The 14,405-nt window shown below is 45.6% G+C and overlaps 1 protein-coding gene across 4 annotated transcripts in view; it reads right to left on the reverse strand.

Moving 5' to 3' along the window:
- Positions 1–14,405, reverse strand: part of UNC13C (unc-13 homolog C) — a 113,002-nt gene that overhangs the window by 44,794 nt on the left and 53,803 nt on the right. For all 4 annotated transcript variants that reach the window (XM_082061246.1, XM_082061244.1, XM_082061245.1 and 1 more), the window contains 4 exons: positions 11,846–12,065; positions 8,553–8,780; positions 4,967–5,108; positions 755–924 (listed from right to left, as the gene is read on the reverse strand). In XM_082061246.1, the coding sequence (XP_081917372.1) occupies positions 755–924; positions 4,967–5,108; positions 8,553–8,780; positions 11,846–12,065 (760 nt within the window). The remainder of the gene's footprint in view (positions 1–754; positions 925–4,966; positions 5,109–8,552; positions 8,781–11,845; positions 12,066–14,405) is intronic.

Below are 14,405 nucleotides of genomic sequence, written 5' to 3' on the forward strand. Positions count from 1 at the left end.
CGGCGGGGCCGCCGCAGGGCGCACAGCCACAGGCACGGACCAACGCCCAGCAGGACAGCGGCAGCCGGAGCTGCCGGGGCTGGGCTCCGCGGGGCTGCCGCAGGGCGCACAGCCACAGGCACGGACCAACGCCCAGCAGGACAGCGGCAGCCGGAGCTGCTAGGGCTGGGCTCCGCGGGGCTGCCGCAGGGCGCACAGCCACAGGCACGGACCAACGCCCAGCAGGACAGCGGCAGCCGGAGCTGCCGGGGCTGCGTTCGGCGGGGACACCGCAGGGCGCACAGCCACAGGCACGGACCAACGCCCAGGCGAGCAGGGCTCCTAAGAACCGCCGTGAGAGCACCGTGAGGAACAGACGGCTGGGCCCAGAACGTGACGTAATGATTTTATAAATATGTGACAAAATCAATGTGGACAGCCAGCAACATTATTTGCTAGATTTTTCTACAGATGTATTTCCCACAGATTGCTACTGTGAACGGACTGACCTGAAATGTTTTGTTTGCTTACACAGTTTAATTTTAGCATTAATATTAAATATTTTCTTTTCATATTGCTCTCATCAGTCTGCTCTCTGTAGTTACATAACTCTGGATCAAAACCGAGAAAGTATCTTTCATCTTGAAATCACCCTCTAATATTCAGGATTTTAAAAGCTGTATATTGGTACCAAAGCTATATATTTTGAAGCCCCAAATCTACAGATGCTGAGTTTCTACCTAAATATGTTTGAAAAACACAGTAAGGATCATACCTAAATTATACCAGACATCCATTTCTCCACTCAGTGTTCTTACTTCGATGATTGTTTGCCCAAGGAAATCGTCTGATTCCTTTTTAAAATGTTGTTTTACTCTAGATTTGATGTCATCATCTTCATCCCACACTCTTACTTTTATTCTGTCTGTGGAGTTATGGCATTCACTGTAAAATAATAATAAAACACAGAATGTGAGTGGTACCTGAGCTGCGTGCACTCACACTGCTGTCTAATCCATCGTCCTTGACCTCCAGGGACAAACCGACAATTACCATCTATAAGAGAAAGTAAAGATATTAACTTCACTGTGCTATATATACACACGGTTTGTGTTCAGGAATGTCACAAACTCCTCATTAAAATTATTAATTAATTTACAATGTGTACTTCTTGATGCTATTACTTAGCAAATATCTTAGGAAAGATACAGTTAGATCAGGTTTATTCATTTAGGAATGCTATGTAGTACATACAGTAGACCACAAAATAGTAGCTTAGAATGTTATAATGCAAAAAGTGACAAAATCTTCAAGAATATTTCTAGTTCGTGGCTGGAAGTTTTGAAACAAACCCCAGCAAGTATGCACAACCACCACACCAGACAATGTGGCAAGCAGAAAAACCTGGGGAAACAAGTAGCTGCTTTCCTTAGAAGATATATTACTTTTCTCCAAGACATGCATTCCCTGGTGAGGAGGAGTAGGGACAGGCTGCTGTATCCTAACAAATTCCTTGCAAATTCCAGTGGCTTCTGAACTTCCCATGAGTTGAGTGGATTTCAGACACTACTGGACGTAGGAGAGAGTGAGATGGGTTCACTTGAAATCTTCATCGCCCTGTGGATCAAAGTTCTTACTCCCAGCACGGTCCTGCACATATTTGCAGGGCAACGGAAAGCCCCCCTCCTGCTGGTTGTTCTCAGAAGCCACAGCGAGGGCCGTTCGCTGCCTGTCAGCACTTTGCCGACCCGCCGCAGGAGCCGGGCGGTGAGGAACCGCTGGCGCCCGCGGGCTGGGCGGCCCCGCCGGCCGCCACGTCGCACCCGCGCGCCTGCACTGCCTGGGCGCTTTTCATACCCGTTCAGGAATGCTGCGGAAATATTGCAATTATTACGGATCTTTGATTATCTTTAAATAAATATAGCGTTAAAGTGCACCAGCAAATTTTCGTCTTCAGTAAGGTCTTAGTTTGACACTAGACTAAGAGATCCTATTTGAATTCTATTCCAAGCACTATCACTGTTCAGTGATCTGTCTCAGCGTTCCCAGCATTAAAACAGTAATACTATAACTTATCTCCCAACTGGCACCCTCAGGGGGTTCTAAGAATTAATTAGTGGTGGTAATGGGCTTTGGAAGTATAAAGTGCTTTAAATGGCATTATTACTGTCAAGGCCAATCAGTCACCACAGACGGCACGCACGGCTTCCACTGCGCCTCAGTGACATCACTCGGCATCGCACACGCGCCTCCGTCCGCCTGTGCTCCAGACCCTTATCACTGCAGATATCTCCAGTAGTTAAAACTCACATTGTTCTGTGATCAGCAAAATTAATCCAGCACAGTTTCCTTTTGTCTTCTGACTGGCTTCCCTGCAATCACCTATCGAACCTTCTCCCATAATCGGGATTTTCATAAATTACCTCATTACTCAAATGGACTCCCTGATGTTATTGTGGGGTGAGCTGTGGTGGGTTGACAGCTGTTGCCCCTCCTCAGCTAAAAAGGGGAGAGAAAAAATATAACAAGAGGCTTGTGGGTTGAGATACGTAAAATATTGGAAGACAAATGGAGAAACTGGGCTAAACCCAGAAACCATTTAATTTTCCTAAAATGTAGCCCTTACAACATTGCCGGAGTCCGGAATTGCTCTGACTGTGCACCCAACAGAACCATCGCCCAGGGGATTCCTGCAGTGGCGGGGAAGATCCATCACCCATCACATCTGTGCTGTTCGTACACACCTTGTTCCTGCTTTGCTTCCCAGGGAGATGCTCCATATAGAAGGTCATTAAATGGTACTTAAGTACCAATACCATGTTTTTATTCTCCTGAGACAACACCAATTTCCCTCTGATGTACACTTAGCTGATTAAGGAACATTTATTCAGCTCGTTGGGACGACTGCACTTTTCCATGATATCCTCATTTGTCTCTCCCACATCTTTTTCTCCTTTAACCTCAGATCAGTGAAACATGGTGAGACCTGTTAGAACCAGTGGCTTTACTCTAATGTTCATCTTTGTGTGCAGATCTTCAGCACTGAGTCAGCTCTGCTATATGTTCATAATGTTCCTATGCCTGATATATATGGATTTGTGATGTGTATCGATTTGTGATGCAGGAACGGAAGGGTGGATGAACACGTACGGGCCTGCCCTGTAGCAGTGATGCTGCAGGGAGACTGACTAACGCATGCACAGAGCCGGCTCTGCATGATGCTCCTCGCTCGCCCGGACTCCCAGGAACAGCTCTATAAAGCCAGATACAGGTTTTGCTCCGGTCACCGGGGAAGTCTGTGCAGAAGCGCTGTGGCTCTGCAGGAAGCTCTGGCTGGGATCAGGACAATCAGCCCAGGGAATTCAAGGCAACGACAACGCAGGCTGCCTTCGGTGCTCCTCGTCTAGCCAGCCAGCTCTATAGGCTGAGTTACATTGTCCACTCAGGTGTGACGCTGGAAGGTGAGACGTGAGCGCTTCAGCACACAGAGAACGAAGGTACCAGTGCTTCTGAAAGCTGGAAATGCTGCAGTAAATCCAGAGGTGCTGGATGGAGGAGACAGTTTTAATAATTCATCAACAATCTGGTGACACTACATTACTTCTGCATTTACAGAATGCCGCAGAGACGTGGAATAAACCCCATGGCATTCCTGCTTATTCTAATGGCTGGAGTAATAAAAAAATGTAATAATAAACTTAATTATTGTAGCCACATGATAATTTAATATTGGGTGCACTGGAATGTCCTGACTGAGCACCTCATCTGAGAGATCTGCACCCAGTGTTCAAGTAATAACCAACTGACACCGTGCGACTTCCAGTAAAGAAATAAATGCAAATGAACGAGGAAGCTGGTAAAGAATCTATGGAGACTGATTTCCCAGTCTGTCAAAATGAAATACACCCATCATAGCAGCATTCTTTCCTTGCAGTCCTCAGTACAGACCCTCACACGAACCCCAACTTTGCATACTCTCAGCAGTCAGCCCAGGTGGAGAGATTCCCCCAGCGCACTACACTAAAGAAATATTATTTCTATAGCTTAAAGAAAATCATTTTTCCAATGAAACAGACTATATTGGTGAAATTCTGTAAGCAATCAGCAAGGTTAGGCTATATCTAAGATTTAACAAACTTTACTGACAGGCCTGTGCGACCCTTTGCCAGCTCACTTCTGGTCTGGCACATTTTGTAGCTTCTAACGTGACCCGTCTGTTATCAGATGTCACCAGAGGGGTCACGCTCTCAGTCAGGAACGCGCTGTGTCCTAAGGCGATATTTCCAGGAAAGGAACAGTACCTGCGAGTCGGAATTTCTGCACTGTAATATGTCTTTCTGAAAGTAGTTCTAGGAACATTGCCAGAACCAAACTGGTATGAAATACATTGAAAGCTTAGTCAACGAATTACAGACTGAACCCTCTGCTTTGCGGGCGGGGTAAACCGTGGTGCGACGGCAACAGGCTGTGCCATGTCCTGCTCAGAGGCCGTGGGCAACCCCAGGGGACAGGACATCAGCCTTCTGGACCACAGCCGGGCTCGATGGACAGCCCAGCCAGAGCCCTGAGCACACCAGCTCCTCTCGAGCTCCCCTTTGCACCCAGGAGAACCGTCATGTTGGATAAAACCACGTTTAACTTGCATGGGCAGCATCTCAGATCAGACGGCATCTATAAGTCAAACATTTGGTATTTCATGTCCCAGTCTGGAAACTGTTACTGAAGTTCCCCCCAAAATTGCAATAAATAGATATCACCAATAGATCTCCCACAATGCATAATTATGAGCTGTATGACTACCATATGATAAAGTCACAATAAACTCCTATGCTCTCTCCGTTCAGAACCTGCCTATTTATTAACGCTATTAATATGCATGGTATAGACAACAAATATTTTCAAATTAAGTAATTGTTTCACTTAGTAGCGTTATATTACTTAAATGTAAATTTAAAAAGCAAGAAACAACAGTATCTTCCATACTTACAAATAGAATTTTTCATCCCACACTGGATTCAAGTTTCCAAAAATAGTCTTTGTTCTCCGCCTTGTTTTGCCAACTTGCACAGTGACATAGGGGTCGCTGGAGCCGGTTTTGTCCTTGGCCTGTAGCCCCTGCGCACAGAGCACTGCAAGGGAAGGAGAGGAAGGCGCCTGAGCCCGCACAGCCCCGCGGCACCGAGCAGAGGACGCGGCGCCGGGAGCGGCAGGAAGCAGAGCCCTGCAAGGGCTCCCGAGACAAAGCTCTCTGCAGAACTCCCGCGCCTGTCACTGGAGCCAGACGAGGCTTCCAGCTGCCTTCTGGACCACAGCATCCAGAAACACGGTTTAACAGGGCAACACACTACAGATTCACCGCAGCGTACAAAGCAAACACTTTTCTTGCCATGCATAATTCAGACACTTTTCTCAACCTTTGGTTTAATCTGCATGGCAAGTAATATAAGGCTGTTCTATAACCTGGTTTGAGACTAAGAATTCCCTAAAATTTCCATATTTCCAATTAGATAAATAAATAATGATTCCCAGAATTTCTCCAAAAATCGAAATGACATTCTGAAGTAAAACATCTTCACATTTTAAAAGTCTGCGCGGTGAGCTATGAAACTAAACATGAAGGGCATGGTTACGACTTTGGCATTTGTTTTTCTCATGTGAGTGATGAACCACGAGAATTTTCAGAATACTTCCTATTGTGTCACAGACAGGATGACAGTTCAGATCAATTATCATTAACGGCTTACGTGTTTGTGAGCCTTGCTGACAGTTACTGTGGGTGTATAGTAAATGTTTTGCATTTTATGGCAAATATAAATACACACGATTTTATTTTCCATCATAATTCATAAAACTGGAAATCTCAGGAGGAAGCAGAACTGTCAAACAGCAGCCTATAAAACCCGGAGAGCTGCATCCAAAACACTTGCTGTGTCTCCCAGCTTTAGTATTTTGCACACATTATTTAAACCACCTGAGTAGTAACACTTAGTGAACGTTCTCTAAGGTCAGTCATTGTGGATAATGGAGCTCCCTGGTGTGCTCAGGAAACGACCACACGAGAACGGCACCTCCTACTCAGCAGATCAGCTCCGGGTGTGGGCTCAGGAATACCTGCCGACTTTGGTTTTACACGTCTCATTCCTGAACAGACCAACTCTCAGGAACCAACTAGAACATGTTTTGTCTTCCCTATTCACTGAAATCCAAAGGGAAATGTTTAGAAGGCAAGGAAGTGTCCCTCTCCTATTTCTGCAGGAGAATTAAGTGGCATCTTAGAAAATGTCTTCCAGATCTCTTAATTATTCCACTGGCCTGAATACGAGGCAGCCCAGAGCATCCTTCCGAGGCGGAACGGACAGCACACGAGCTCAGCATTTCCCCTGACGTGCCTGTGTTCCCAGTGCCCAGTGCCAGCCCCAGGTTCAACAGCCGCTCTGTTCAGCCTCGTGCACCGCCCTTTCCTGCCAGGCCCTTCCCGAGGGCACAGCGGGTGACACCCTGCAGGGGGAGGATCCAGCCGGACAGGCCCTTCCCGACGGCACAGCGGGTGACGCCCTGCAGGAGGAGGATCCAGCCGGACAGGCCCTTCCCGACGGCACAGCGGGTGACACCCTGCAGGAGGAGGATCCAGCCGGACAGGCCCTTCCCGAGGGCACACAGCGGGTGACGCCCTGCAGGACGCCGCCTGTTCCTGCCAGGCCCTTCCCGAGGGCACACAGCGGGTGACGCCCTGCAGGAGGAGGATCCAGCCGGACAGGCCCTTCCCGACGGCACAGCGGGTGACGCCCTGCAGGAGGAGGATCCAGCCGGACAGGCCCTTCCCGACGGCACAGCGGGTGACGCCCTGCAGGAGGAGGATCCAGCCGGACAGGCCCTTCCCGACGGCACAGCGGGTGACACCCTGCAGGAGGAGGATCCAGCCGGACAGGCCCTTCCCGAGGGCACACAGCGGGTGACGCCCTGCAGGAGGAGGATCCAGCCGGACAGGCCCTTCCCGACGGCACACAGCGGGTGACACCCTGCAGGAGGAGGATCCCAGCGGACACGTGGGAACAGCTCCACAGCTGAGCGGCTGAGAACTGCAGCCGCCTGTCCAGAGGCAGGACACGCTTCCCAGAGAACCTGCAGCCTCCATCCCGGGAGAGTTCAGAGCCAGCCTGGACAAAGCCCTGGGAAAGCCAATCTAACTTGGAAATCAGCCCTGCTTTCAGCAGAAAACTTGAATATACTGCAGAAACCCCTTCCAGTATCACTTTCTAAATTATTCTATGATTTATTTATTAGGTCACGATTCTGCAGAAATCGAGTCAGTATGAGTTTTACTTCTGAAGGAGAAGAACCAAGCCATCCAGCAATATAACTGAGTTTTGTACCAACACTAGTAAAGTGATGTTTACCCAGATAGAGCGTGAAGACGTGCAGGTTTACTGCATAACTTGCTAAAATAACGGCATCCATCTGCTCGGGGTACCCTCCTCACACGTTTTGTAATGAAAAGGGTAGTAAAGGACACTCCTGTGTTTCTTAACAGCATGTGTGTGTTTGATCTTGCAGAAAAATTACCGTATGTAGAGGGGTGAACCACCAGGAGCTGTTTTAAACATACCTTTTAGGCAAGTTGCCGTTAAATAGTGAGAAAAATATGTTACTTGAGTATACACTATTGTTAATTTTTAAAATATAGCTTTTCTTTCACTTATTTTTAGGAAAACTGCCTAGTAAAAGCCAAAAATAACTTCCTAAAGTTTATCTCCTTATCCCCCATAACAGGAATAATGCAGATGCTAGAGAAAGAGAAAATATTTAATATACTTCTAATATCAGAAGAGGGCTTATAATTTTTCATAACATTAAAATGAAATTGAGGTTAATTTTGATGTGAGATCTAAAGGAACAGAGTCCTTTAATGCCTTTCAATTCGTTGGTTATTCAGTTTGACGTCTACTTGTCTCTACTCCGACACCACACAAAGTCAGGTTGACCTGTGTAGTCAGCTGAGCTTTTATTCAGCCGTTTTGTGCTGAGGCTTTAATTCAAAAGCTGAAGGAGCTGGAAATGTTTCGGAGAAGCCCGGCTGGCGCAGCTGGAAGCAATCCTGGGCACGTCCTGGGTGCGCAGGTTTGTCCGGCTCAGCACCACTAAACCAGAGCACACCCTCAGCCAAGCAACAAGAAGGGATAATGAGTTCCAACCCAACGGGGCCCGAATTGCAAGCTGCACCGTTCTTAGCGTTACAGTCATTGAAAACCCATAAACGCTTCTGTGAACTTCAGCTCTTGCAATTGGTGGCAAAAAGTTCAGCGCCAGCACAGCAGATATTGGCAGGAGCAGAGGAGGCACCGCAGACCATTTACTTGCCTTTGTTCCTGGAGCAGTGCGATGTAAAGCGGTTTTGCCAACAGCAGTAACCTAAAACTCTTCCAGTTAGCACGCGATGAATTCAGCCCTTGTAAACACACCAAGTACGCAACTGAACACACGATTCAAGCTCTAATCATAATAGGTCATATTCCTGAACCAGGGGACAGGAAAGAAAGAGCTCTCAAAGCAAACATTTTCAGAAGAAAATGTACCTGTGATGGTAATTTTTGCTGACCATTTGGACGTTCCATCCAGAACACTTTGTTTGGCTGCTTTTGTGTATTGTACAAAGTCTTCTTTGGAAATATTAAACATTTCCCGGATCACTTCAAACACTTCAGGTCTATTTTTCTCTCTAATTTTCATTCTTTCCTTCATAGCACTAATAATATTCTGTGTTTTATCTTCTGCACCATGTTTGGAACTTTTCTCAGCAGCTCCTGAAATAAAGGAAAAGACAAGACTTTGATTAAAAAGTTGCCATCGTAGTTCTTTTTCTCCTCCGAAGTCTCCAGCCAGCGCTTGGCACTGCAGCACTCAGAGGAGAGCTGAGTTTTGTCTGGGTAATATCAAGCCTCTTGTTTTTGTGATACCTAAAATCATCAATTGATTTAGTTTCACATTAAAATTCGACTTCAGTCACGTATTTGTTCTACTAGAAATATTTGTTGAGTCCGTGCTGTTCAGTACTGGTCAGTACAGCGAACACCCCTGAACAGTGAGGAACTCTTCTGACACAGTCAGGCCTGCTGATTTGTGCAAGAGGTGTGCAGAGCCTGCAGCACGTGCGACTGTCTGCTCCGCTCTTCTCCTCTGACACTAGCTAAACTCCAATAGTGCATTCATGAACAGCTCTTCAAGTAAAAACCACCCCATACTAGTAGAAACAGTATTTAAAGCAGATAATGTTTCCACCTCATTTTTCAGAGACTCCTGCTACGCTCTTTCACAGTGGAAATCTAGTGAATAGTAGAAAGAAACACGAATAGCAGCTTCGGATGCTTTCTTGACTGCCTCGAGATACACCTCAATATTTGCCAGTGCTGCCTGCACTCATGGAAAGCTTTTCACTCCTTCCTGGAACAGTGCTCATTAAAAAAACATAATTACCACAAAAATCCATTTAAAGCAGCATTCACAATCTACTGGATGTAATAATTCACTGGATTTGAGCATTTAGATGAGTCTGGGATTACCCTAACTGTCACACAGCTCTGTAACGCCGACCTGCCATCCCCGCTCCGGACCAGCAGCGCGCTCTGAACACCACGTGTGAACAAGAGCGCTGCGCGGAGCGCGACGGCAACGGCGCGGCGTCTGACGGCTGCGTAAGCCGCTCCTCCACACCCCGTCTCCCAGAGAGCACACACAACATTATGCTCAGGCTGCAGCTGAAGAGATTAAAGGGAGTGCTTTTCCAAGTATTCTAACACTGGAAGCACCTAGGGAATTTCTCCAAAGAATACTCTGTCTAGTAGACATAAAGAACGTTCTGGAAAGAGTGAGATGGGGATATGGAATCTTACGAAATCTAATCTTGCAAATTCATTGTAGGAAGAGTGACATGAACCTGCATTATCCTGCTCTGAGGAGCTGCAGGCCAGGGGCAGGATTCACGGGAGAGAACTGCAGTCTCCTTCCTCTCATGAGACAGGAAGATGCAGATGCATTAACAGCTGTAAGCGTCTCGGCAGTAGAAAGCAGAGAACCTTCTAACTAAACCAATCTCTTTTCAAGTAAGAAATGCATGGCTTTGCTCCAAAGGCTTGTGTCGTGCAGAGAGAAACCTTATGGCCGAGCGCAGCGACTGCGGGGCGGTTCTGAGATGCAGCAACACTTGCTCTCTCTTGCTGGCACACTGGCAGTGATCCATAACTCGCCCAGAGTGTAACGTGACAGCATGGACTACCAAATGTTAAAGAAACAAATACAGTACTATTATTCCCTTTCAATGGATAGTAAAATTAAGATAAAATTATGTTGAATAACTTACTATGCAATCAGAATTCATATATTTCTACAATACCATCAAACACCATGACATTCTTCTGATGGCGTTTGTTGCTGAGGCACTTCAGCTTGAAACGGCCAAAGAAAAAACGAGCAGCACATCTACGGAGCTGCAAAGGGTCATCTCATGCTGGAGTCTCACAGAAAATTATTCTATACTTTGTCTTCTTTACTCTTTTGATTGTGTCTGAAGGTTTCCTAGGGCATTGGAGGATCACAAAGAAAGATAGATATACATATATATATAAACAGTAAAGTAGGAAGGCATAATGTACATATTCCGCTTGAAAATCTTGCTTATTTTTGAGATAATACTGATAAAATTGGAATATGTGTTAAAATGCAACTTTCCTTAAGTTTTACTGAAAAATCAGCATAGCCTTCTATTTCTACTAAATAATTTATCGCAGCTACTTCTACATCCTCTATTGCTGACAGTCTATCAACAGCTCTTTTCACACAGTATTGATCAGACTAATTAAGACAATATTGTAGCTGATATTGCACAGGAAGTTAACAAGCCCAGGGACTGCTACAAACTCAACATGATCAAAATCAATCCTGATTTAATATTGCACCTACTGCTACAAAGGGATGTTTTGTTGAAGATGAGAGGGCTAATGAAAGTACTACTGATTTTTTTAAAACCTAATTTAGAACAAGCTCAGATATTGACCTTAAAGACCTTGAGACGTTAATTCATTTCTACAGCCTATATTAGCAATCACTGCATATCAAAAAACACAAACAACAAACCACAGAAGCTTGGAGGCCAAAATTTCCAACTGATCATGAGATGGCCAAAAGGACGACTGTGATAAAACCACATTCAGTTCACTTTACGGCACTGTTAGCATCGGCTTTCTTAGAAATACAGATTTAACTAACCGCACTGGTCAATTCATTTTTTAATGGAACAATAAATATTTTTAACATAAATGAAGCAAATTACATGAACCTCATTTTTCAAGTACTACAATATTCAACTCACTGAACAATTAATCTGTTGCAAAAAATACGATAGGATGTTCAAAACCATTTGCACACTAATGGCAAGATCGGGACCTCTTAGGCGTGTTCAATGGGTTTTCCTATCTGCAGTTTGCCTCTCAAAGTTTACTCTTTCCAGGCTCAGTTTCTCGGTGTTTCCCAACTCTTCACACCACAGACGATGCAACCCTGTTTATTTCTGCAGGTTCTCTCTACCTTGTCATGTGCGTATCTGCAAAAACCCTCCAAAAGCAACATGGTGCTCCGAACCACCCGTTATGGTTTTCTGGGGCTGGTGATATGGGCCAGGGAACCTCTGGGCTGAGTTTTGCTTCAGGTAAGTGAAAACAAAGATAAAGAGGATACTTCAATTCTGCATGTCTTTTGCAGCAAAAAGATGGATACATCTCCCATCTGGCCCCTCATTTCAGGAAATATCCGGGTGTACACACAAAATCAAAAGGTGTGAAGTATTGCAAAGCTTCAGCTGTTAGGAAATACTCACTCTGCAAGCAGTCAGCGTTCAGGAGGTCCTGGCACTTCTCATGGCACTTGACGCCACACTCGCTGCAGCGCATGCCCTGCCTGGCTATGCCCCACAGCAGACCCTCGCACTCGTAGCAGTACGTGGGAGTTGTAGCCGTCCAGACTTCGAAGTTGTGAGGCGTAGTTGACGATATTGGGTAGATCAAAGCCTGCAACGTCTTCTTGAAGACTTGTACTTTCTGTTGGATAAGAAACATAATGTAATCAAGACTTTGGTTGAAGTGCTGTTTAATACAAGTGAACTGGAGCTACAGTGTATGTTATTACACTTTAAAGGTTACAAAATATCAGAATATACATAGAAGTACGAACTGATTTGCAAAATACCGATTTACTCATTTTGCATTGCACTTTGAAGACAAAAGAAGCCTGGATTGACCGTGCAAACAGAAGAGTTCCCATGGAATTTAGATACTTGATGGATGTTTGATCCTATCCCCTCTGAGGACACTGTGGAACCCAACGAAGCAGCTGATGTCGCAGGAAGGACTGAAACAAATATCGAATTGCTCTCCAGGGTGTTTTTCTAGCGTATCCTAGACCATTAACCATCGTAAGGCCCCTGGAAACAAGCGCAGGGCTGCGCTGGCCTGGCGGGGCAGAGGCGAGCGGGACGGGCTGCGCGGCGCCCCCGGCAGACCGACCAGGGGCCTCTGCCCCCGCCTCCCCGGTGCAACCCCAGCTACAGAGACCACAACGGGAGCCCCCCGCCTCCCCGGTGCAACCCCAGCTACAGAGACCACAACGGGAACTCCAACAACGGCCTGAAGGGAATTGTGCAGCTCGTTGTGCAATCGTATTCCTCAGAAACCTTTGCAGATTCACCCTCGCCCACCTGGTGGTATCACTACAAATCCCACCCTTTCACCCGTTCAGCTTCGCTGTTACTTCACAGTTCAAATCATTCCAGAGTTCTGCCATTAGCGCCCTCTCTTTCTGAGACGGCAGTAAGTAATGAAATGGTGCGGCTCCACAGGCCTCGAAATCAACATCTGAGGCTAAATGAAGGTTTCAGTTGAAAAACACAATTTATAGATCGGTTTTACTGCTGAACACGATCCTTCCCCTGTTATTAATAAAGCAAACCACAATTGTCAAGGAGAATTTATTTCTAACTGTCTAGAGGCTAATGCTCCTCTCTGTTTAAATGTATCTGTTATATGCATTCACTGAGTTCTGGGAATGGCAACATTTAGAACTGTTGATATATAGCAGGATTATTTAGTTATCTGTTTATCCTCTGAAATGAAGTTTATTTCTGCCATATACTGTTTGAGACACTTTTTCAATGTCATCTGCATATTATTTTCACAAACTTGCCTCTCTGTGTCTGTTCAGCAAGGCAATAAACGAATGCCCAGCTGAAAGTGTATGTTTAAACACCACCAAAATTAATACTTTGACGCTGCTTAAAGTGTCTTGAATGAGTGCCTGCGAACACACGAGCCCGCCGTGTCACGGGTGGGCTGTCCCGAACGGCAGCGGCGCTGTGCGGCCGGCTCAACGCGCTCACCCTCAGGTTGTCAACTCTGGAGTAAATGGCATTTCATTTTTAACAGGAGTCATTAGTTCAAACAATTTCCATACTGAATCTCATCAGCCAAATGACCTGCTTCCATCAGAGCCGACAGGATTCCCTCCAGAAAAGCTGAGGGAGAGTAGAATCCAGAAAAGTCTTCATCATAGGAATAACTTGCCCTAAGGGGATTTTCTTCCCTGTCATCAGCGACTGCACTTCATCTGTTCTGTGGAGAGTATCTCTAGAGTTCTTTGTGCCTGAAAATGTCTGTTCTTTTTATTTCCAAATCTCGCTCTACTCAGCTGTGATGATCCCTCAGGGCATTAAGTTCCACTGGCTACTGAGAGACCAAGCAGAAAAGCATCACCTTCCACTTCTTCCCAATATCTTGCAAGTGGTTTTACTGGCTGTACCACCACATTTACTCTTCAAGCAATACCCACTTCCCTTTAGTGTGTTTAATGAGGACGTAAGACAGGTTTCCTTATTCACCTCTTCTGTGATCAGCTTTTTACGTTCTTTCTCCTCTGAACAGCACCACTTCAGTCAAAACCTGTACGTGGAGGTCAAACTGTTCTTTCTTGTCCTGCATTTGTAATTAGCATTATCTCCCAAACTTGCACCTTTAGCTCTCCAAAGTCACAGCCTGGTAGATTTTGCATGAAGGGCAGCATGGAAATTAATAGTTGAACCTTCACTGATTGTCATAAAAGGTAGTAATACCTATAAATGGTTTTATCCATTTGTTTAGTAGAAATCTTTGAGTAAAGCATGTGGAGTATCTTAGGGTCTTGTGCTGAACTTAGGTATGTTTGTAACAGCTGTGACGTTAAAGGGAAAAGGCATCAATTTGCACTAATTGCCTTAACTTCTCTTTAAGATTTAATTGTTCTCCTTCATTCTATCAAACTTTGTTGCCATTTTGAGATAGAGGAACAAAATGACTACTGCTCCTGCTGAAAGATCATTTCAAACCCCAGCTGTTTCCTGCCTCATCAAT

The sequence above is a fragment of the Streptopelia decaocto genome, assembly GCF_964273445.1.
Source record: "Streptopelia decaocto genome assembly, chromosome: 9".
Classification (NCBI taxonomy): domain Eukaryota; kingdom Metazoa; phylum Chordata; class Aves; order Columbiformes; family Columbidae; genus Streptopelia; species Streptopelia decaocto.